The 26087-nt window shown below is 40.1% G+C and overlaps 1 protein-coding gene across 10 annotated transcripts in view; it reads left to right on the top strand.

The window, feature by feature from the left end:
• The first annotated feature begins 155 nt into the window (after positions 1-155).
• Positions 156-26087, top strand: part of PEX5L (peroxisomal biogenesis factor 5 like) — a 108177-nt gene continuing 82245 nt past the window's right edge. For 8 of the 10 annotated variants that reach the window (XM_039557312.1, XM_039557309.1, XM_039557315.1 and 5 more), the window contains exon 1: positions 927-1301. In XM_039557312.1, coding sequence (XP_039413246.1) covers positions 1281-1301 — 21 coding nt within the window. In that variant the 5' untranslated portion in view covers positions 927-1280. Of the gene's footprint in view, positions 249-360; positions 519-926; positions 1302-26087 lie in introns of those variants that run through there. The other 2 variants (XM_039557307.1, XM_039557306.1) reach the window with 2 other exon arrangements.

Here is a 26087-nt window from a genome sequence, read left to right as displayed (position 1 = left end):
TAGAGAAAATAGCTGGATCCAAGATGATGCAAGTGTCTCCTGCAGGATTCAGCCAGGCCTGTCGTGCCAGTTTACAAGGTCAGAATTTGCACGCACGGGCCAGTGCCAGATTTTTGCCTATATAACAGTGTCTTTGGCAAGCGCTGAAAAACGCTACCAAGCGATACTACCAAGCCAGAACAAGAGTCTCCTGATATTTTCTGAGAATTACAACAGATCACGTTCGCTCTTCATTCGCAGAGCACAAGGTAGGGCCCGGGCCGATCCTTTTGCCGAAACCCGGTTAATTGCGGCCGCGGGAGCGGCGGGGCAGGGCCGGGAGCGCGGCGCTGCCGCTCCCCGCTCCGCAGGCAGCGACATTCCCGGGATGCGCCCGCGCGCGGAGCCGCTCCCTGCGCGCCCCCTCCGCTTCCACGCGGGGAAGCGAAACTCGCGACCCGCCGGAGGCTCCCTGTGCCACATCCACGTTTTCCCGAGTCCTGGCTCCGGGACGCTCCGATTTTTTGCTGTTATGCTTAGTATGGCTTGTTTTCCGTGATGTTTTGTATTTTTTTTTTTTTTTCTTTTAATGTCGGCAGTGGGAGCCGCCAGCCCTGGCGGGGCGGTGGGGCTGGCGGACCGCGGCTCCAGCGGGACCCCGGCGGGCTCCGCCCGGTGGCCGCGGGGCTCCGCGCGTTCCCTGGATGCTGCGCGCTCCCCCTGCGGAGGGAGGGAGGGAGGGAAGAAGGGAGGAGAGAAGGAAGGAGGAGGAGGGAAGGGGGGAGGGAAGGAGGCCGGGGCTGCCGGCGGGAGGCGGGGGAGGGCGGCCGGGGCCGGGGCCGCCAGGCCGGGGCGGCTGCAGCGGGACGAGGCGCGGCGCGGGCGGGCGGGCGAGGCCCGGCAGCAGCGGCGGCCCCGCTCCGCCCCGCGGCTCTCCCCGCCCGGCCGCCCCGCAGCCCTGCCCGGGTCCGCCCGCCTGCCCAGCACCCCCGAGCAGCGGCTCCTGGGCAGTGCCAGCACCGCCTCGCAGGGGGAAACAGAGGCAGGGAGGCAGCGAGACAAGAGGAGGGCGGAAAACAGCTCTGGGTTACTGAAACCAGTGCAGGAGCTGCCAGGACAAACGGAGCTTTAGCCAAAAATAGCTCGTTCAGGGTTAGGCTTTTTTTTTTTTCTTTTTTCTTTTTTTTTTTTTTTTTCCTTTTTTTTTTTCTTTCTTGTAGTCGAGCGGCCGGGAGAAGTGCCCCCAGCGCAGCGCACAGCCGACCTGCCGGCCTGAGGGGCAGCTGAGCAGCCACGGCAGGATGTACCAGGGACACATGCAGGTAAGCGGCTGCAGGCGGCACACGGCGAGCTCGGAGCGGGCTCCGCTGAAACGTGGCTCTGGGAAGTTTCGGTGGGTTGAGCGGAGGGGAGATGCCACCCTGGCACTGTGCAACAAGTGACCTGGTACAGTGTGACCGTGGCATTTCAGCTCAGGGCCAAAGCGAGCAGCGTGCCTGCGGCTGGCGCTGCTCAAGGGGAAGGATGGCAAAGGGGTTCTGTCAACTTTGTAACTAGGTGAAGTTCTCTGTGTATTTTTCCGTGTATGATGCCTGCTTGTTCAAACAGATTCAAGGGAGTATTCCAGGGCAAACATTGTTATGGCATGCTTTAAGTGACACATGTCTCCTGCCATCCTCTTGATGCATCTCTTCCTGTATGTCAAGTGAAGGGCAAACAATAAGGGAAAAGACAGAGCACTTGCTTTGCAAAATCTGCAAAGGTTTCACACCACACTCAAACTGTCGATTTGCTCAGTGTGTTGTGTTTAAAGGTGATGGATTTCTATTCTTCCCTCCCGACGCGGGATGAGGATTGATTTTGCTAAGCCACGGAATGACTTTGTAGAATGAATTCAAACACATGGCAAAGAGACTTCAAGATTTTAGGCAGAAATCTTGTCTCATGATCCTACTGATCTACATCGCCTTGGCAGAATACACCCCTCCTCCATAAAAACATTCTACTGCCTTGGACCTGGTGGCTTTAACCTTGACTCCCGCTCTCCTTCACATGGCTCTTCCTTGGAAAGCCAAGTCTGTTTTGAAGAAGGAGGAAGTATCAATGTGGAGTAAAGGTTTACACCGATCTCCCAGATTTGTTCTTTTGCTTTGGACCCAGTCTGGCTTTGTGTTCATTGCCAGGAACGATCAAGTGTTTTTATCACGTACAGTGGCAGCAGCCTTGATGTGGTGTTGTTAGCACTGAGGCTGTTTAGAGAGGAACTGCAGCCTTAGGAGGTGCGAGCTGACCACTTCTGTTTGGTGTGACTGCACAGCATTTAAATACTGACTGAATGTTCATCGGGGACATCAGGCAGTGTCAGAGCCAGGGTTGTGCACGATATACATGAGTTAAGAGAGGACTCTGATTCAGCACTACCTTCCAGAGCTGAATGATACCAGTTACTCTTTCATGTTTGTGTTACCTGATCGCAGCAGTGATAAATAATGTGTCATAATACCGCTTGTAATTGAGAGCAAACAGGTTTAACAAGAGGTGAATCAATGGAGGGAATAGGCACGTTACTGTTTGTTTCTGATAATAAGGTTAAAACACAAAATCAGTCCTGAAACTAATGCTACTGAATTGGACATTGCCAAGTAGGTATTTACATCCTTAAGAAAGCAGAAGTTCTTTACTGTGAGTTATATATTGCAAGGTTTCAACAAACATACAACACTTTATAAAAGGAAATCTAATGGAATCTTGAGGTGTCTCACAGCATTGTAAATTTTCTGAGTCATCAAAAGATTGAAATCAAACTTGCAATAGGAAATAAGGTCAAAGCATGCAAATATATTGTGACTGGTGTCCTATAAATTTTTTATTTCAAAATAATTTTATTTTTCTAGCCCAAATATAGTTAAATTCTAACCAAATTCTCTTAAAAGGCTTGCTGAAGTAAAAATACTGTTCCTGTTGACTACACTTGTAATTGTTAAAAACAAAAGCCCACCTGAGTTCATAATCCAAACTTTTAAATATATTTTTATCCTAACAGGAAGCATTAATGAGCTTCAGATAACATCTACAAAGCCTAAAGCCTTAGGAGAGATTTTCATGTTTAGTATATCCTTAATTAGAGCCTTTAAATGAGTCAGACAAAGACAATAAAACGCTAATTTCTTTGCAATGAAATGACCTACTGTAATGTTTATTAAACCATGTTGGAACATAAGCTAAGTTACCATACAAATACGGTATCAAACCTCATGCTAAGAAAAATGTTGGCATATTTTAGGCATTACAGGTCCTTTCTTACTATCCCAAGACTTTTTGTAAGACTTGTACTAATTTAGGGAGAACTGTTTGCATTACCTGTTAATCTAAAATAAGATGAACAATAAACCCATCCCAATTTGGGTGGATAAAGTCAGACACATAAGTCAGCACCCTGGACTCCTAAGCAAAAATAATCTCATTTTTAAGGCACTGAGCCCTTAGTAGAATTTACAGTTCTTGAAGAGAAGGTGTAATGTTTAGCTGGGTAAACTACACTACCTGGCTACATCCAAATGCAAAATGATGGGCCAAGATATAATGCCTGATACTACACTCTTTAAAGCAATTGTTCTTCTGAAGTTATTGGGATCAAATGTAGGATCTGACTTAGAATTCCAGTAATCATTTCCCTTTTTCCTACTGTTCTGTTCTCAGATGTAAAAGTGAAACCTGCAGAATAAATTCCGTAGTTCATTTATTTTAAAAGATGTTTGCAGAGCCCATGTTTCACTAATAAGCTGCTGTAACTCAGCTAATTCTTGGAATACTTCTAAAATGGGAGAAACCTAACAACTGTAACAAGGTAATAAGCATAATTACAGAGATTGGGAATTTACCTCTCTTGGAGAGGCATCAATCCTTATCAGCTTCAGTGGGGAATTTCTGACTAAGCTCAATAAATTGTACAAGTAGATTAAATATACTTTGCATTTAAGATCTGCTGAAGTCCAGCACTGAAACTACTTTATTACATCAGGCCATAATGTGCATATCTCTTCTTAATATTTTGTTTATAGTACAGATTAGGTTTGTTGGGGTCTTTTTTCCCAAAAATCAGAAAATCACCTTGTTTATTCCAAAGACCTAGGTTTAGATTTTCTTCTTACTATTTTCTAAATGAAGCCTCACAACACAGAAATACTAGAGAGGTCCTAAGCCGAAATACCAAAGGCAGTTAAAAAAGATATCGAAGGAAGCTATGTCCTGCCTCCGCATTCCCAGGTGCCTTTCTGTAGGATTTGCTTTTGTGATACTTGTGCACCCCACGCTTTCAGGTAGAACACCAGGAAAGAGGTGAAGTGGCCTTCCAGAGAGCCAGCACCACAACCAGCACTAGGATGCAGAGAGGTCCAGTGCCACGGGAGCTCTTTCCAGGCTATTTCACCATCATAATGAGATTTAGCATTTGATTTTGCTCTGTTTACCGACCAGTTCGGTTTGCGCAGTGACCACGCGAAGCAGAGCAGGGACTGCCGTGGGTCCTGAGGCTCCAGCTGCCTCCTGAGCCCCAGGGGTGAGGCTTTTGCATGAGCAAGAGAGCTTCAGATGAGATGCATGGGCTGTTTGTCTACAAATGTACAACCTCAGTTATGTAAGAAGTCCTGTTTAATTCAGTAAATGTAGGCTCTGACTGGATGGAACCTGATGGAGACAGGAGCACACCCTGGGATTCACAGATGAGGCAGAAGAGCCAAGTCTAAAAGCTAAACTGTACAGGTGAAAGAGAGTGTTTGTCTCTTAGGACAATGTGTGCAATCCTGTGTGCTGTTTTCCATCTACAACAGAACAGTAGCAGACCAGATGGAAGCAGAACATTCAACCCCCAATCACTGCTCTAAAATGTCTGTCATTTTAACAACCAACTATAAGATGTTTTAAGGTTTTTACAGTATATTGTAGACCTGGTGCCAGACCTCCTGTTGACTTTTATGAAAGTTCTATAAATGAACAGGGGGCAAATTTCAATCACAGAATGGGATTTGCACAGCATTTGACTTCCTATGAAATTCAAAATAAATGCTTTCAAAACTGTTTGCCCTGATGCTGTATTTAGTCTGCTTTCCCCAGCACAAATGCTTGAGCAGAACAAGTGCTTTGCCAAATGTTGGCATGGGATTTTACATATGGTAGTGTTGTGTTTCGAGATGTCTTAATTTAGACAAAGCACAAATCTTGACCACACAGGGGTATCAAAGTTCCTCTGGCACTTTTTTGCAGAAGCAGGTTTGTTAGTCACGATGCCTTGGCCAAGTTCCAGATCAGATAGTTTGTCTCCTAAACTTTTGATTGCATAGGCAATCAGCTTCATGCCGTTAATTTTTGTGTTGTGATATTTAACATTCTACCATTGGTACTTTGTATTTACATGAAATAATCCATATTAATCATTCACGTTTCAGTAAGATTTCAGTTGTCAAACACATACCTGTATGATCATAGTGGGTCTGCAAAAAAATAAGTATGTATACATGAAAATTCCTGCAAGGTGGAACCTCAAGGGCTTCACATGTTTTGGTGGGCCTGAAAAGCACTGCTAAATATTTTATAAAAGACATTTTTATACTGATTTCTTGGCATTTAAGACACACTAACTCGCTGAGAAAAGGGAAGCAGAACAGTCTCACGATTAACTGCAGATGCAAATCCCATTTTGGTTTACTTGGTAACCTATTAAAAATACAGTGTTGGATACACTGCTACCTAAAATAAATAACCCCGAAGCAATTAAACAGTTGTGAATAAAAAAAGAAAGTAGTGTTCATTTTTACATTAATAAAATGGTCTACAAAGAATATGCACAACGTAAAATTGAATTCAATGCTAAATTGAATCTCCTCTCAGCTGTAATGTCAACATAAACTTAATAACTTTAAGCTACAAAATTTTAAAAATCTGGGCACATGGCTGGAATCCTAACTGATCTTTAGTGGTGTCTATGATTCATAACTCCTAGCCTAGCTAAAATTCCATTATGATAAACTGATAATATTTTATTATTACAACTCTTTTCTAAAAGTACTCACAATACTAGGGCAGTGTTTATGGTGGTATGTTGTCTATTTTGCCTTGGTATTTTCCAGTATTTTAGTAGCAGCTCTACCAAGTTTTGAACATCAGATTATGGACTGCTTATAAATTGAAAAAAAGGTAAAAATAATGAGCTCACTTTCATAGAATGAAGTTCATTCAAAGAAAGTAGATGATAAATTGTGTTTGGCGAAGGCACAGACAGAAACTGTAAAAATTGTGAGCATTTGCAATGCTGGTAGAGAGAAGTGTTCCATGAAGCTGTTAGGCAGTTTTACAAGAGCCTAGTGGAAAATCTTGCAAAGGCTCAGAAATTCTTGGCTCATGCTATATTTTTACTGGATGTAAATTAGGAAGAACTTTTACTAACTAGATAAGGATCCACCCCTCTATTCTGTAATTAAATTCATTCAAAACATAGAAAAACAACAGTCCTTAGTGTAGTCTCTGTCATATATTAATATAAATGTTAGTCTAAACCCAGTATATAACTTTCACCAAAGAGGCGCTGTTTACTCAAGAATCATGCTGTACTTTCTTTTTTTAATCTACCACTATGGTCACAATTTACTATGCAAAGGAGGAGGATAAAAAGTTCAGATAAAGTCCACCAGGTGGATCAGGAGGAATTGTCCAAATAGAACAAGGGGCATGAAAGGATGGAAAAAATAACGCATATGGAAATTTAGACTTTAGGAAATGCAGTCTCATAACTTGGCTGTAGGATGTTTTGTAATTTATAATAGTCTTGTATCTAAGTAAGCTTTAAAAAAAAAGGTGTTGATGTACAAACCAGGTCCATTTAAAATCATCTATCCAGCTTAATTTGCTACTCTTTTTGCAAAAGTTAAACACGAAAAAGGTAAAAACATTGAAATACTACTTAGAATGAATCTACCCAGTGCACAAAGTACGTACTAGTTGTTTGTGTCACAGAATCTAATTTTGCACAGTCTATTTCAGAAATAGGTGATCCTGCAAAACTGAGAGAAACACTTGCCTTCCAAATCAGTGTCATGGCATGTAAACTAGGATGTGACTTTCTGTAGCTGTGGATTTTCATCATTGTCCAGTAATACTACTAATAAAATGCCTAAGGATCATAAAGACTGTATTCAGCAAATTTTTCTACCAAGTTAGAATTATTATAAACAGTCTGATATTTCATTGCTCTGCTCTCAGGCTCTTGAAGTTCTGAGTCATTGGTACATGAGTTTTACTTCCAGTGGTTTATTTGCATTTAAATAAATTCTAAAATATCAAGTAAGTGAAACTCATTATACACAATGGAAAAAAAAAAATCCATGTCTCATCAGTTTACCCATGCCCAGAAATGCAAATCACAACCCAAAGTTTAATGGTAGCCCCCAAAGGTGATTTTCCCAAACTTTGCACGATTAGTCATGTGTCAGCATTACTGCAGTTCCTCTCAAAAAACGGGTTGTCCTGAACTTCTGTAGGTTGGCATAGTAGATGTAAGCATTAAGTTTTCTTCCTCTACTTCTCCATTGCCTGTCATGACACTCAGATTTGCCACTGCTTTGCCTCTCATTGTCCTGTTTGTTGATTTTCTCCTCCTTGCTCGAGTTTGAAGGCTTTCATCAAACGTTTTGCCTCCTGCCACATTTGTGCTGTGTTTTCCTTCCTGCTGCCCACGGCAGGGCACCCAACTCACCCAGGCCATGACTGCTGCCTGCAACAGGGGCCGAGTCCCCTCTCAGCAGCACTTGGTCACAAAACAGAAATGTTCCACAGCCAAGGTCTACTCACTGCCACAAGTAGAAGGAAGTGAACTGATGGTGAAAAATTTGGTTACCAGCAGAGCTCCCTCTTCACAAACTGTATGAACATTAGGAAACAATAGGGGACTGCCACGAGAAGGGAAGTAGCCAGGTTTAAAAAAAACACCTGAGTTTTATCTACAACATTTGCAAGGTAGACCTATGCCCATAAACCCGCTTTTCTCACATGCTTCTCTATTTTGGCAATCCCTACAGGAAAAGAGCCACACTAAAGTCTTTGTGAGTTTCTCTGTAAAATGTGGAACACTCTAATGCTTCATGTTCACTTGTCTTAGAGCAGTCTACTGTCTTCTGGTAACTTGAACTGTTCATTTCATAGAATTTCCTTTTTATACCTCTTACCCCAATACAGGTGTTGAATACCAATACCTTTGGACAGCATTTTTCAATAAAATATGCATTTGGAACAAAGTAGCACCTATGCATTTAGAACAACAAAAGCATGTGTGATAAGAAAAGTACTGTGCAATGAATTAAGACAAATTACCATTCTTGATTACATTAAGACTTCATTTGCTGTTAGGAGATACATAAAAGAAATTCAGATGCTCTTGTCCACTGACATTTAGAAATGAGACCTTCAGAATTATTTTGACATGCATTTACTATCAATCATTTGGCTTTATAGACCTTAATAGTTTTCAAAAGCTGAGGAAACAAACTTTAAAATTTGTCTTAACAAGATTAGAGCCAGCTGTAACTTAACCTTTACATCAGTGAATCTAATTGGAAATTACACTGATGTAAAAAACAGAGTAATTTGCTTCCAAGCCTTTTTCACATTAATTTCTGTCTTCCCAATGTCACCAGTCAGGTTCCAAAGCTACAGTGTCAAGTAGTGAATACAGCATTTCCTGGATAGGGGCAGGAAAGCAGTCACAAAATACATTTTCAAATTCAGCATTTTCTGACTAGTAGGCGTATCAGTAAAAGGTCCAGGAACTCTTATTCATTGTTAATTAAAAATCGGTTGAGGGGAAATACTTGCCCATTTAAGTCTACTCTGAAATACAGAAATATATTTCTTGATAAGTAATGCTGAATATTAGAGTTTAACTTCACAGAGTTTCCTATGGTCAATTTTGCTAATATTAATGTAGGAATAAACAAAGACCACAGTAAATAGAAGCTTCTTGAGTACTTCTGAGTATTATGTAAAACTGAGAGTAAACATCACATTTTTATATGATAGTAATCTGTCAGAGCCTCTTAAAATCTTAATAGGAATATCTGAAAAAAAAAATCATGTTTTACACAAAAGAACAGATTCATTTTATTTATGCTAGGTAGAAGATGGCCTTAGTCTTCAATATGATCTTGGACACCATTGTCATAGGAGTAATGACAGAAATGTGACAGAAGTGATTAATGAAATAAAAAATACAGCTTGACATGTGTCTCATCAAAGTGACAGGTTATTTCTGTTGTCATTCATGGAAGTTTAACAAGGAATATAATTTTCCAGTTGCAGGCTTGAGATGTACATGAGATCTTTCATCTTCTGCTATATGTTGTCTAACACTCCTTTCAAGAACCAGGACAATTTTAAGAAGGCTTTGAAAAAGGAGCACAAGAAAGAATGATAGATAAAAGAAAGAGGGAAAATTAGGATGTACAACAGAGAAAACAGTGCTAAGGAATGGAAACTAGGAAGTAAGTGACTGCTGGTTTTGTTCTGAACAGTAGAAAACGTCTTTAATATTACCACTCTACTCAATCCAGGTAATGCACACAACATGGCAAGTTATATACAGCTGGAAGGAATGCATAGAATTGCCTGAACCTGTGCAAACAAAAGAAATCTGAATTATTAGAAGACAGCTAGATACTACATGGAAATAGTGAAAGAGCAGTAATCCCTGGAGCACTCACGATAAAAGATTACATGCTGTTCAGGGAAGACAGAAAACCAAAGGTGTTGGTCATGTTAAGAACCTGGACCCGAAGAAAATGGGCAAAAATTCTGTAAGAAGCTTCAGAACTAATATTTTCAATTGTTAAATTGTTAAGGTTATGCCTTAACACAGAGAATGGAGAATACACAGGGAATGGAGATAGTTTCTCATAGGCAGAAGGAAAAAGTATAAGGTGCCTAAAGTAAAGCTTATTTAGATCTTAGAAGTATATTAATCATTGGAAGTTTTTTGGTTATCTGATGGAAAAGGGGGAGGGGAGCAAAACATACTCAAAGTGGCATCTGTAGTATGGATAACCTAATTTATGGTGCAAACCCAAAATGTTTAAGAGGGTTTGAATTCTTCAGCTATTACAAATGTGTTATATTAAATGGAGACTTGGTATAAAATATGTTATATTTTCTTATTCATAACAAGAAAATATATTCTTGTTATGAATCTGAACAGAACAACAGAAAATATACGAGATTTAAGATCAGGTGAGAAAAGTTGTAAGACAGCTAACAGCCCGGATATCCATATGGCTATCCATAATCTCCAAGGTTTTAGGGAACAGACTTCATGGAAAACTACACATACCTAGACAAAGAAAAATAAAAAAGAAAGAAAGAAATGCTATTTGAATTTATCAGGAGAACATAATGTCCAACTAACTTGACAGCATTTTCTGTTATCATAACGGGGTTTTAGGCAAGGGAGGTATAACTGACTTGATCTATATGACCTTTGGTAAGCATTTGTTATGGTGTTACAAAAGAAATTATTAGTGAAGCTGGAGAAAGTAAAGAATAGTAGTAAATCTGTAAAGAGGGCAGGAAACTCATTCATGGGGAAATGAAAAATAGAGCATTAAAGGAAGGACTGTCAGCCTGAGGAAAGTTTAATAGGGAAGGTTTTTGTGGATCACTGTTGGAAGTGGTTGTTTGTGATGTTTCATCCATAAATGTAGCAGAAACAGGAAAATGGTGACTACATTTGTTGATTACTCAGTGCTGGAAAACATTGTCAATATTGGGAAAGATTCAGTACTGCTGAGTTTTGGTCACTATACAGAGGATCAACAATAAAAATATGATTTCATTTAACACTACAGTGTAGTGCTGATCATCAATAACAAAAAACCTACCGTAAGACATGGACTATAATATAGAAATTACTGAGAAGAACAACTTGCACATACATAATGACTATAAGTTGTCGATAAAATACATCCATAAAAAAGACAGATGCAGTTCTAGTTTTAGAAGAGTTTTTTCCAGAATAGTCAGGAAAATATCAGTGCCAGTTGACAATGCCAGTAGCAGATTTTCAGTTGAGAATCTTTTACAGAAGAGAGGCATGGAAACAGGTCCAAAGAAGGATGATCAAGGAGAAGGCAAAGTCTATCTTACAAGAAAAGACCAAAAGATTTTGGCTTATTTCATTGAGCAGAATGACAGCTCAGCAGGACCATAATCACAGTATGTAAATGCATCAGGGAGATAAACACCAGATATGGAAAAACCTAAATTAGCTAAGAACAAAACTGGCACAGAAACAAATGGATATTAACCAGCTGTGAATAAATTTAGGTTGGAAATTAGAAGAAAGTTTCTGATCATTAGAGCAATCGAGACTTCCAATAGCCTTCCAACTGGAATAGTGGAAGCAAAAGAACGAATTACTTTAAAGATGAAACACAGTTTCTGAGAGATTTGGTATGACATGCTGCCTATGAGACCAGAAGATTGAACCTCAGTAACCCAGGAACAGCACCTTCCTTGTCTTAACAGAATCATGGAATGGTTCAGGTGGGAAGGGGCCACAGTAGATCATCTGGTCTCACTTCCCAGCTCCAGCAGGGTCATCCAGAGCACAGGGTACAGGATTGTGTCCTGATGCTTTCGGGGTATATCCAGTGAGGGAGACTCCACACCCTCTCTGGTGAATCTGTCCCAGTGCTCAGTCCCTGCACAGTGAAGTTCTTTCTCATGTTCAGGTGGAACTTCTGTGCATCAGTTGCCTCCTGTTTGATTGTTCGGCACCACCAAGAAGAGCCTGGTCCATCCTCTTGGCCCCATCTCTTTAGATATTTGTGCAAATGAGCGAGGTCCCCTCTCAGTGGCCTCTTCAAAGTCATCTTCTGAAGTTGCCTTCTCAAATTTCTCTGACTTCAGCAGAAACACACCCCAACTCCTGTTCAGAAAGACCAAAATACTCAACTTTGAGAAGTCAAAAATCTTCCTGTTACAGCTGTGGAGGCTTGACTGTCTTCACAGTGTGACTAACCTCCTGTTAAGAGACCCACACAGGCAGTGACAAATTAGTGCCACTTTGCCTAGTCCAAGACATCATTTTGAGTCGACCTGAGCTGTAAAGTTTGAATATTCTCTCTGCCAGCTTTCTTATCAAGTCTCCCACTCATCTGAACTCATGGTTTTGCTTCGTATAAAACCTTCATAATCAGAGGAAATGTATTTCTCCCATACAGCTAAACTCAATGTTTCATGTTAGAGACATCGAAGCCTTTCACTATCTCTTATTCATGTTCCTGCAAGTGGGCACGGGGGGCTGGAAATCACCAGCTGTGTCAACATCGTGTAACAGGAGGCTTAAATTTATTTCAATAATAACCAAATTTTGTGTGCATAAGGATGTAAAATAGAACCCATCAGAACCAGCAGAGATATTTTCCCTGACATCAGATGAGCCAGGACTAAGCTTTTTTTCAATTACCACTGGCTCACTTTTCTCTCCTAAGCTCCAAAAACAAATGCATTGGTTATTATTTAGAGCATGTGGTCTTAAATAAGGGAACTCAGTTTTCTGTTTTGCAGTCCTAGTCAGGAAAACTACTGAACTCACTTTGGACTGTTCTTTTGGAAGGGATCATAAAGCCACATCTTAGAGTCAGTGCTCTGTCCCTGTAATGAGTCAGAAGATTATTTCTGAATTGATTTAGGCTCATAAAAGTACTTCAGGATCTGATTTCTGGGGTTCCTGTCCCATCTTATATCTGTGATTTGCATCCCACAATGTATCAGGGAGACAGATGTCCCTGAACACTCCATCACAATCTGATAATATCATTACAGCCTTGCAGCTCTTGGTCATAATCAGTTCTATGCTGTAGTGTACTCTGCTACTCAGATCTTAGAATTTCAAGAGTCACACCAGCAAAAGATTTTCCAAATAGGTGAGATCACTGGGTATTGGCTAGGCAAAGATATGCAAAAGCATATCACTAAATTTACTGAGCAAGGGAATAAGTACTTTTCCCTGCCATTGCACAAAAAATGAATGTTTATTTCCAAAGTGTTTTATTGTTGTCAAAGAGAAACCAAATTTTACTACCTTTTTATCAAGTTGTCATTGACAAATACCAGAAATAAAATTGCAAATAAAATTCCAGATAATTAACTCAGACTCATTAATCATTACAGAAAAACTGTGTATTCAGGTTGTTGCATATAGGTTCTGTATATTTGCTAAGCACCAAGCAAAGCAATTTTTTTGTGACTTTACAAGCAAGTACTTACTATTCCTTTTTGCACACAGACATGCTCAAGTTCCATCCTGTGTGTCATTTGCCAAATTTGAGAGTAGATATTACTGATGTGGCCAACCAGACAAGATAGACACAGACTAGAGAGACCACAAATATCAAACCTGAGTTTAGCAAAAGGCTACAACCTATGTACAGAGTGTTCCCATATCTGCAAATACAAAACAAAGGACTAGTAAGGTTTTTAGCGACTTTTATACAGCTCTGTTAACAAGGAAATAGAATTCTTGGCTTGCACTAATACACAATAAACAATCAACATTATTTTTCAACTATGATGAGTTTGATGTCTTCGTGGTGCTTTCAGTATATCACTGCCAGCAGGCTGTCTTTGATTTCTGGTCTTTCTTGCCAAAACAAAGAGTTCTACAAATTAAAGTCTCATCTAGCATTTCAGACAAGAAAGTAGTTTCATCAACTGCACATTATTTTGGACAGCAGTCTGCAAGGAGTACAATAGAAACATTTACACTCATCTGCAGGTAAAAACTTACATAACACATTCTGGTGTCTGTTTTATTTTGAAACCATAGAGATGATGTCTGAACTATCATTCCCACTTCAGCTGTGACAATTAAATACACATGTATCAAAGAACTGCAGATACTTGAAAAATACTCTAGATTTACTAGTCAAACACAATTTTCTTTCTAAATTTTTTCATGGGTTTTTTTGATTCTTTACAGCTGACATGTCTTGGAAAGGAACAGAATCACTGCTTAAGAGTTCAACTGCACTTGTGATTTTTTTCTCCTCAAATCATTTTCATAAAGGAAAAATAAATATGTTACAAACATTACATTTAATTCTGCTCTGATTTTTGTTTACAGGTTCTCACTAACTAAGAGGAGAAGCAGTTATTTAGTGTATCTGGTTACCATTTGTTTCTCTGCAGCATTAGTTTTGTGCAGTCCCTCAGAATTTGTGTTTATTGACAGCAAAATAATTTCTGAAATATGAGAAGCATAGTTTCCAGAGGAAATCCATTGCAGATTTCTGTTCTGTGTCACCTTCTTATTAATACTTAGCACTAGCAGAGAACCATGGCAGCAACTACTCATATACTGCAAGATTCATTTACAAAGATGCTGCTCAATATTTATCTACTGCCCATCCAGTGAAATCCTGAAATCCCAGTTCTAGTGAAATCAGTGATAAAGATACCATTAATTTCAGCGCAGTCAGAATTTTATTAAGACTCTTGCACAGTCAGAAGCATTATTCCTTGCCTCAAAGTAGCCTAGAAAGGGATATCTTCATTCTGTAAACACAGAGAAATGAGGTACAGAAGCAGGCTAAACTCTGAGGATTTATAACTGTTTACACTCCGTTTGTATGTGGCACATGCAAGTTCTGTCCAGTAACTGCCTGGGTCCATGAGTAACCTCCAATGGTTATGGCAGAACTACAGAGGGATCTGGAGTTAACTTCCTGCTTGGCCATTGCCACAGATTTTCTATAGGAACTTGGACTTACTGTCCAAGGCACTTACTGTCACTGTGCTTCTGGTTTCTATCAGTAACACAGGAATAAAAGCACTTTCATTGTTATAGGATGTTCTCCAGATGTATTAAAACATATAGAAGCAAATGCTCATCCAGTTATGGAGAGCACTTTTATTTTTAATTACTAAGGCAATGTTTTAGTCTTATAAAAATGAAAAGTCTTCTTAAAAATAACCTTTATATTGAATCCAAACTTTCTGCCAGATGTCACTCAGAAATTAGAGTGTAACCACATAGTACAGGATTCAGTGCCCTCCATATAACTGAATTAGTAGGGGAGTTGGAAAATACATACAATAATGCAATCCCAAATTCAAGAGGGCTCTTTTCAAAACATGGAAACCTGGTCAAGTAAATTTAATTCTTCCTTCTGGGATATTGCTGATAAGACATGGACACAACAGTGATTCATGGGAGGGAAGAGAAGCAGATGAGTACCACAGTAACAGAGAACCCGGTGTGGGTAGGGAAAACTAAAAACAACAGAGGAACTCTGAAGCAAAATCCAGTTGGGAGCGTCGTGAGCACAGCACTGGAAAGGGAGGCAGGATGGCATGACTGAACCCCAGCCACAGGGGCTGAGGAGGAGGAAATCCCATTCTGAGCCAGGCTCAGCAGCTGAGCGAGGGGTCAGAGTTTTAGGAGTAGAGCTGGTTGAACATGTAATTTAGCAGATAGCACAGGAACCCCCTGTGATTTTATCCATTGGTTCTTGTAAAACTACAACAAATCTTTTTGCATCACTATGTCCCAGTCTAATCCCATCTATGCCTGGCTAATCAACTGTAATGCAATTCATTCAGTGCATTACCTCATAACTGTTTATACTCCAAATCCATAACAAAAGAAAGAGATTCAATGGAAAAGCGCTGTGAGGCCACTCTTGATTTCCACAAATCAGTTTGCTGCACTGGGCCACACTAGCAGACTCTTCAGGAGCAAGCTGACCTTGCTGGATTTGCTGTTGCTTACAGTGAAAGATTATTCTGGTTTCTCCATTTTTCACATATAATGCAGAAAAATTACAATGTATTGCCCCTGGCATTTTTTCTAAAATAAGGTGATTTGGCTTCAGAGTGGCTTTCTAAGTCTAATAACACATAATATGATAATTATAAGAGGGCAAGGAACAGACTGGTATTGAGAAATTGCAAAAAACCAACTACTGTACTGATTGAGATATTCAAAGTGTTTTTTCAAGATACAGAGTTGTGAAAAGGTATGAAGCAGAAGAGTTCATTCAAAGGAGAACCAATTTGAATAACTCTGAAGAAAAAGGCCATAAAGGGGGGACTGTCAGAAACAACACAGCACACTATGTGGAGCATGGAAGGGATGTTAGCACGGTAATAAGCACACATATCAACTGGAAACTTTGAAGAACATAGTGAGATAACCTTCTCAAAGGCTGATACCTGATGAAAGAGCTAAAGGCCTCAGAAAGAGGCATTTTCTAGAGAATTAAGATATTTTAATCTCCATAACTACATTCAGAGGCAACACTTTGGTGGACACTGGAATTTAAGATTTATTCCTTTATATTACTTGGGACACATCCTTGCCCATGTGATTTTCAGTTTATTACAGTGTCCAAAAGCAGCTGTGAGAGGGGCCAGGCAGTTGACACATGGCCCCAGCGGCTGGAGCACTTCTACAGGAGAAGGAATATGCCAAAGGCATCCTAAATATCACTGTGGTCACCAGCTGCTTTAACAGCTGGTATGAATCTCTGCCTGCCCCATGGGCAGAGGATGTGTACATTCACTTCACCCTCTCTTCTCAAGCTGTGTTGGGAAAGACAGTTTCAACAAAATCTGCTGTTAAAGACCACAGTTTTTGCTTTAAGTTGTGAGTTCTGAACACAGTTCTTTGTCATTAGACTGACTGAGCTGTAGGCTACTGCTTGTAGAATCCCAGACCAACTCTCCAGGGAGGATCACCAGTCTCTCAAAAAGGATAATAAGGAAAGATGTGATGACACTTGGACCTCAGTTCCCTAGGGATTCTTGTTTAGGAGGAGAAAGGAGTCCTGAGTTCTTTTTTCCTCATTAGGCTGCACTGCCTTTAGAGTTATTACTACTAATGATACCAAAAATTATCTGTAGTGGATCTTAGAGATGGAAAATAGAATCAAATCAAATAGATCTTGAGTGGAATAGATCACTGCAAGCTGCTGAGCTGTACCCCACCCTGACATCTGCACAGTCCCTTTTGGTTCAAAGGATGATACAGATGTAATTAGAAGATAACCTGATGGAAGATATTAATAAAAGCTAAATAAAATAATGTCATGGATTAATATTGAGATGCTATTTAGGAATAAAGGAAGGGTTTTTTCACAAAATGCTGAAATAAACCATTAAATCCAATCATTTTAAGAGAAAGCTACATAGCTTTTTTAGGAAAAAGAGAATGAACAGAGGGCACTGCTGCTGGCTAGGTGTTTGTTAATTTTTCATGTGAATTTATTGCATATGTAAGTGATTGAATTAGTAGCACTGACAGGAACTCAGGCACAGTAAAAGCTTCCTGCTACTGACACAGCAGTGCTCAAGCTGTGCACTCCTGACCATTAGCAGTCCTGCTGTGGAAGCCCTGAGCCTGGCTCTCAGCACAGGCTGCAGAGCTCACTGGAACGGGACCGAGCGCGGCGCCCTCCGGAACCAGGGCTAGGATGAGACCACTCCACTTTTTTAGATTAATGACCTCATTTGGACTCTGATGCCAGGCTCCAGGGAGGAAAGTCCAGTGCAAGCTAATATGCTGCCAAAATACTGCAAGGTAAGTTTAGGGGAAGAAATGGTTAAGAGGATTTTGTATTTTGTCGTAAAGAGACTAAATGCAAACGGGAGTCAGGAACAGGCAGCTTGCAGGAGAGACTGTAAGGTGCAGGAATCAGAATGTTTTCTCACCTTTGGAAAAAGAGGGTCATTCCCAGACACTCAGAGGCTGAGCAGTGAGATCTGGATCTTCTGTCACCGAGCAGTACATTGGTTCAGAACAGCGAGCCTTTGAGAGCAAACAAGGGGAATATAAATTGCATATCTAATAATTTAAGCATGCGGCTGTGTTGCCAAATATTACCATCTAAAAGGAATATAGGTATAATGGCTGCTGTGAAGTCCTTAGGGAAGGACTTCATAACCTTTTGGGAGCCCTTTCCTCCTACCCTGCAACGTATTAACCTTTTGACCACGTCGGTACGTAGATGTACATAACGAAACGGAATATGCAGACAGTTACAGTTGGGGAGCGGTAGGAACAAAACATCAGGGATGCAGGATGTTGTATGAATTCTGTATCAAAACCTCATAGCCAAGAATAGATACAGAGCTAAAAGAAAAAAGGTATTTCTGATGTATTATGAATGTGCAGATGAGCAGCGATGGAAAAACATTTCACCACTGTCTTACGAACGATATTCCTGTGCGTCAGAATGTGACAACCTAAAAGAACGAATATGAGCTTTTTGTATGAGTAGCACTGCTGGATTTAATGGTGCTGCTAATGGAGTAAGATTTTTCTTGGAGTAAGGGTGCCATAAACGAGCCCTCAGCCACCACTTCCTGTTTACTTGTGGTTTACTCTCTAGAGCAAACCCGTGTTTCTCTCGCTGCAAATTACTGCTTGTTACAAAAAAAAAAAAAAATCTTGCTTAGTATTTTCCTTTTCATACCATTCATTGTCATGGAGGGTTTTCTTTTCAAGTCAGTCATTTGACATGTAGAAGAATGAATGAATGAACTTTTCTTTGATTAGAGTGGTACTCTGCTCTACTCTGCTGAGAGGTAGAGCTTCACTTAACATGTTTTTCAGTAGGTCTAGACAACCTCTTCTAAAATTTCATTTAGATATCATTTGTAATTCATTTGAACAATTTTAGTCACTGAGTAAAGTTGCTTCAGTATTTTCCTTTTTATTGAAAATTATTTCATTGCTGCAAGCAAGGTATTTTATTTTATGATTTTCCATATGGTTGATCCCAAAGGAGAAAGGAGGAAACACAAAAGAGTTCCAGATTAAATTCTAATCCAATTTAACAACAGCTGTAAGGGAAATGAGGACATATTAGCTACTCTAGAACCTCAGCCTCCTGGAAAAATGAAAAATGAAGCTGATCATACAGAAATTTTTACTAGTCTAAGTTTTCACCTATATGCAAATGTTTAGTGGCTGCTGGAGACAAAACCAGGCAGAAGCTTCCATTGAACTTCGACATTGTACCAATGAAAAGGCTCTAAATAAACATACACTGAGGTGCACAACTAATAGCAAAACTAGCAAATGCTTTTGACATTTGGACCTGAAGTTACAAAAAAAAAAAAATTGTGTTCTAGCACCTTGACAGATTTTGAGGCTGGAAGGATCAATTTATTGACATATCATATGAACTCTAACATAATACAAGCTGATGGACTTCACACTTGACACAATTGATTTTCAAGATTATCATTTGAATGGGAACAGCACATACTCTGGAAAAGCATCTATTTTAAGCTTAAAGTGATGGGGAACCTATTATCACTTGCTCAAGGTATTCCAGCAGTGATTCTCCAGACTGTTGAAAGTATTCTTAGCATCAGCAGCATATTTCTTTCATACACACACACACTACATTAGAAACTACCTTAGAGTGATATAATAAAGCAGATAATATTTTTAGAATTCTCAGGTAAGCTGTACTGTAATGAAAAGGTTTGAAATTATATTTATAGTCATGAAGAGTGCAGCTAACTCAGGACCTGTGTAAATAAGCACATGAAAAAATCAGCCAGAAGTGTCATCTTGTTCCCAGCTGTTTTCCAGTTCTCTTATAGTGGATAGAAGTGGCAGTTAGAGGAGTTGGAGAAAAAACCCTCAAGGTATCAGCAGCCTCTTGTTCTATGTGGCACAAAATGATCTTACAGTGTAAAAGTGTCCATTGCCTCTGGAGGAACCAGGATTTCACCTTTAGTCTTGTGGGAGGGAATTATGATCGCCTCTTAGAAAAAACAGCCGGGTCACATAACAGGAGAGTTGCTCTGTAGAGAAAATTTAAAATCTATTCACATGTCAGAAGTGTGTATCTCTGTATTACAGTAGGCAAAATGTACTCTACCTCCTCTGAGGTAGTTAAATCATACATCTATTTTAGCATTTTCTCAGAAAGTTCCTGCCAATGAGAGTTTTTACAGTCCAATTAACACAACAGGGAGTGACAGTCTCTAAGCCTGAAAACAATTCTCACTAACAGTGATCTGGACAAGGCTACAGATAAGAAGCTCCTCTCTTTTACATGGAAAGGTAATAAGGTTATTCAACCAGTTGCAAAACATGGAAGAACCATTTTTACCCACACTGAGAATGGAAGCAAAAGACAAGGAAGTTGTTCTTGTCAGTGAAAGAAATGGGTTAGCATGTGTCCTTATTTGGGAAGAAGAATAATCAATATTTAAAAACACTGAACAGACTACACTACATTGCTGGAGACAATCCTCTCTCCAGGAGAGTGTTGGAAGCCAAGAAAAGACCAAAGGGAGGCTGAAAGGGGAAAACTGCACCGTGATGGTAAATCAAGGTGGTGATAAACACAGGCCAGAATAGCAGAAGCATTGACTCCACCACCAACCTCTCATTTCCCTGTTCAGTGGAAAGGAGAAACTACATACAATATCCCCCACTGCCACTGCTTTATTTCTGATAGCCAAGCCAATACTCCCAGCATTTAAAGCAATATTTCATGCTTTCCAGTTGCATTCTCTGGATTCATCTCTGTCCTGTGAACTCCATGAAGACATCAGTTTCTTGGGTTAATTCTCTTCTCATTTGTCAACATAAATAGTGGTAATTTCTGTGAAACTAATACCAAAATGAAGTGCACTGATTTGGAAATGTTTTGTGTACATGTAAAACAAAAATAGAATGACCTTGCCTGAAAAATACATTTCTAAATGCTTGAATATTTATGTGGACTAATCAGCTAGGAAATACTGAATTTCAGAAGCTTATATATTTCACACAGTATGACGTTTAGTTCCTTTCATAGAAACTATTCAGTGTTGTTAATTCAAACCGAAATACATCTACCATATATTTTTAATGCTGGATTAGGACTTAAGGGATGTTTTTATTATTCCTTCATGACAATACAAAGGCAAAAAAAAATCCCTCTGCAGGGACTCAGTAGATGAATCCACTTGTTCATGAGGCAAACACTACTTGTTTTATTTAGAACAGACTCAGCAGACCTCAGTGCAATGAATCTCTGCCTGGATGCTGTCAGCCTGACTTCGCTAAAGCAGCACCTTACCTTGAATTTCTAACATTTTGACCAACAACTTTTTTTTCTCCCAAGTACTTTATTTGTATTTATCCAGCAGCAAAAGCTGATATTTAATAATTCACCGACAAGATTGTCTGCCTGCACCTTTCCCTTGCAGCTGTATTTACTCAAAACAAAGCTATTCAAATGAGTCTTAATCAAGACATACCATTCTGCTCACTGTGTGACCAAATCCACTCGGATCCCCTCAGCTGGGAATGCCAGCAGTGAAGCCTCAGACAAGAGTTCTGGCCAGTTCACTGTCAGGGCAAACTGGATTCATTGGGAGGTGGCATTAATGTCACATTTTGCTGATTTAAGATTTCCCTGGATCCCCTAAGTACTCGGCAGAAGTGTTGTTCTTTCTGTGCCTGTTGAGCCATTGTTTGGAAGCTGATGGAGGAGCTCCTTAATGCTTGACACTTTGCTTTGGCAGCACAGCTCTTCCCAGTGTGCCCCACTGGGCACAGTGTAGGTCAGTCTGTGTCCTGCCCTGTGACCAGCTACAGCTGGGGGTCACAGGAACAGTTCCACGTGGAGAACAGTGTCAGTTGTTACCTGGAAATTCCCAGGGAAAGAGAATCCCTTTCTTTTAAAGCTTACTTTGTTACAATTAGGTGTGAAATTACAGTTAAAAATACTGGAAATTGAATTGCTAGAAGATAAAATAATTAAAAGCTTTATCAATAGCTACTGAGTGCCAGGTGTTTTGCTTAAGGGAGGCCTGTCTCCAACCTGCCATCCCTCAGTGTTATTTAAATAACATTTTGACAGTTCAGCATACCAAGTTATACTGAAGAGTTTTCACAGAAACTGAATGGGATATGTTAATAACCCAGACAGCCTGTGAGGTATTTGTGATTCCCAGTATGTCAGACTTGTTGGATTCTGCCAGGCTGCCCTGTGTAACTCAGTCAGAGCCAGCTGCTCATGGCTGTGTGCGAGTTAACAAAACACAGATGTTCTTAAAAAAAAAAATCACTTTACTGAGTAATAGTACATGTTCTCTTTAATACTTATACTCCACTTTCACTCCGTCACCTCCCACAAAAAATAGTGTCTAAAGTGCTTTCTGTATGGAGTGACTGTGAGCTGGAGTTAATTCAGTGCCTGAGACTCACCAATACATCAAACAGTGACTACACAGTGGAAAGAAATAACAAATTTCCAATGGCTCCAACAAAATAGCTTGAACACCCTGCCATGAGACATGACCTTTTATCTTTTCACTTGAAGCGGTGGATCCTGTATATTTTGTGCTTTATGCACTAAAGAAAAATTAGAATGGGCAGATGCCAGAAGGAAGACAACCACTTTTTCAAACACGCCAGCACTGAGCAGTGAACTCTCTTTGCCAATCTGCAGCTGGGGGAACTTTCTGGTCGTTGGCATTGATCTGCACATCGAGCTCATGGCAATGAGTGGGCAAGGCCACAACTGCTGCAGTTCACACTGCAGAGGCTGCACTGGTCTGAAACTTCTTAAAATAAATCCCTATATATTTTATCAGTACAGCAATCTGAAGTGCAAGTGTCTTGAAAGATTTCTCGCTTTATCTAAAATATGAAATGTATTTAAAGAAGAAAGTTTTCTTGTAGAACTGGGAAGATAATGTGAGCTGTGTGGGAAATAAAGCTGTTTGTGTAAGGAACCTTTTCCAACCAATATACTTTTGAACATACTCAGCCCTGCAGCCTCAGTTACTTGGAAAATGTGGCTTTAACTTTGTGACTAATCTCCAATGGTACATTTAAGAATGAACTAGAGAAATCAATCAAAATCTGTTTTCATATGAAGTTTAGATCATTTGGATATAGAAGAAGCAAAGAACTTTTCTGAATAGGCAACTTTTATGACTAATGCTTCAGGCAGAGAAATGCAGGATTAAACAGAATCATTTGGAAGGTCACAGAAAGAGACTGCAAAAAAATTTCCATTCTCACTTCCTAATAGACCTATAATGGAAAAATATTTTGTGGTGTTATGAAAATTTGTAGGACTGTAACCTCTACATAATAAGAGTACTCTTGTCCCCAGATAATCAATAGCTGTATCTTCACTAAAGGTAATCACTAAGGCTAAAATTCTTAAGTGCGTTTTGGAAAAGCAAGCTTTTATTTGTATATGTACTTTTATATACATAACCAGAAAAATAAAATTTAAGGAGATCTACGATATTAATGCAAAACTACCAGCAAACACCAGAATATCATCTCCAAAACAATTCTAAAAATTATTCTTCTGTGTGTATGGACTTCAGTATTATTAACTTTCTCAAGTCTTGAACTTGAACGTTTAGTGTCATGCTGGACGTTACCCCATACAGACCACAGAGCTGGCAAATCAACAGTAAATCAACATTTCATACCAATATTTATTGGTGTGTTGTCAGCTTGGCATACACAAAAGATCTTTTATGGGGAACCCAAGTTGTTTGAAGAGTGGGTATTACTGGACACATGGTTCACTGTGCCTGTGAATATAGTCTCCTGTTTTCTGAGGTTCCCTGTGCCTTAGTTCCTCTCTTTATAAAAACACCTCAGGGACAGTACCAACCCATCTGGCAGAGATAAATCCTGTGGTTAAATTCACTGATGCCTGGCACGTTCTCCTCTTGGATCCTTTGATATAATCTGAAATAATACCTCAAAACAGTGGGAATTATTAGCTACTACAATATAGCCAGTTACTTAGTTTTTAAGGCATAGGACAGGAAATACTAAATCCACCATTAAAAATTATTCTGTACATCCATAGCTTTAGTCCAAGAATCATATACATACATACACTAAGAAAAATCTATTGTTTCAGCATATGCACAGGGTTATGTGGGAAAACAGCTCAACCTGTTAAGAAACACCTCACATCAGCACTTTCTGCAGTGTGACCCAGCTACTTCATCTTAGTGAGCTTCAGCCTGTTTTTCTGGCTGGCAGTAGTGAGCAAAGAGATACTGAGAAAGAAAAACAAAATGAAAGTTGGGGTGAGGCCTTAGCTTGAGAAAGCTGCAGAGAGAATCTCTGTAACTCCATTTCTCCCAGGTTTGCAGGCACTCGCCAGTGAACTGCAAAGGCCTGCTCATTTTCCACACATACATGCAACAAAAATTAAGTCACGTAAGATTTAGTGTCTTCTAAAAAATACATGGGGACCCTCAAGCTACATTGTACCTAACAGGAAAATTACAGCAAAATTTCACCATTGCTGATTTATAGACATGGCCTGGATACACTGCCCTGTGGTCTCCTCCAAGCTGTTTTGGGACTCAGACCCTTGGATCAGAAGAAAGCCCTCACTGGTTTTGTTGGTCTGTGGCTATGTTACAAATATGAGTTTTCAGTGCCTTTAATTCTTCCATTTTTACTGGTATCACTGTAATGACTTAGAAAAAATAGGTACTCATTAAATCTCATCTCATTCATACACAGGCAGAGAAGGGCAGATGTGACAGTGGTCAAAGGGCTCTGCCTTAAAATGCTGATGGGGGTAAGAAACGAGTGGCAGAGGGGGGAGCCCAGGTGTGGTTCGAGGCTGGTGTGCAATCACCAGGGGCACTGAGGTGCTGCAGAGACAAGTGCTGTACCTGCTGTCCTTCTTACATGTGTAAGGCTTTATCAGTAGAGTATCTTAAACAATTCTCACTTATTTCCAGGATGTCACTGGGAATCGGGTCAGTAGTTTTATCTCCGTCTTGTAAACGATAAAAGGTACAGAAAGAAGTCACTTTTCAATTCTGCACAGCAGACTGAGAGGTAAAACACATCAGAACTTGTATACCTGAATTTCAGTACCTAAATTAGGTCCCTAGGTGCCTTGGAAATCAGCAGGCTCCCTGTGAGAGCAAATGCAGACTATTCCCCTTACTGCATCAATGAAGTGCCTGTTGCTGGGTTATGCAAACAGCCATCCACTGACTCCAGAATCCTACTCAATAATGCTGCCTTTTTGATTCAGTCAGTTCCTTCCCTCTTTCAAGAGTCAGTGCCTCAAGGAAACATGGCATTTGCAATTCCAGTAAGGCCCATGCCATATGTGAGTGAGGCTGATCTACAGAAAACTCCAGCAGTCCCTCACGAAGCAACAATTTGTCTGACAAATTCATGCTTTTAGAACACATACCAATTTGTGGTCAGCAATTTAATCAAATGTACAAGTTACATTTTCTATCACAAATCTTAACATTGCAGTCTCTTCATCCTGATGCTCCAGTGTACTGCAATTGTACCTCAAATCTTTCTGAAACACATTGTCTCTCTGCTTTAAAAGTGGTTCAGAAACACCAAGGAGAGCAGTCCTGAGCTGTGAGCAGAGAAAGCAGCACAGCATGCAGCGTTTTTCCACCTCTCAGATTTAGAAAATAGTTATATTAAAGTAGCCTCAAAGAGCTTTCAAGCTTCCTTTTTCAAAATCTAGCCTCGTTTTAAAATAATAACTCGTACGTGGCTAACAACCTCCAGGCAGTAATCCCAAGCACAATGTCTGAGAAATTAAGCTGAATGCTGCTACCCTACAGGTTATATTTATGCTAGTAAAAGGTCAGGGAAAGGGCCTGGATGCTGGACTCTAATAATCTCTTTTAGGCTGCCATAATGGTCCCTGACATGCCTTCACCCTGTGTTAGCTTGCAGTCTTCCAAACAATTCCCAGGCAGGATTCAGAAGGTGGCAGAGGACAGTGACCACTTCCCGTGGCAGTGCAGTAGGACAGACCAAAGAATGAGGCTCCAATTCCTCAGTCAAGCCCAAGAGACTCTGTTCAGAATACATCTTTCAGAAAACCAAGCAATCTTGACAGAAACAAGAGACAGACAAGCTGCTGCATTCCTCAGTGCATTCCCAGTTGAACAGGATGCAGCATTCACTTCAATCGCTCATGGCTGGGTGTGTTTTCAGCACTGGTACCTGCTTTGTCTAATTCATTATTCCTAATTGTATATCCCAGCACTAACTTCATGGTAATCACAACTTT

This window comes from Corvus cornix, chromosome 9 (genome assembly GCF_000738735.6).
Source record: "Corvus cornix cornix isolate S_Up_H32 chromosome 9, ASM73873v5, whole genome shotgun sequence".
Classification (NCBI taxonomy): Eukaryota; Metazoa; Chordata; class Aves; order Passeriformes; family Corvidae; genus Corvus; species Corvus cornix.
This window is presented reverse-complemented; position numbering and strand designations above follow the sequence as displayed.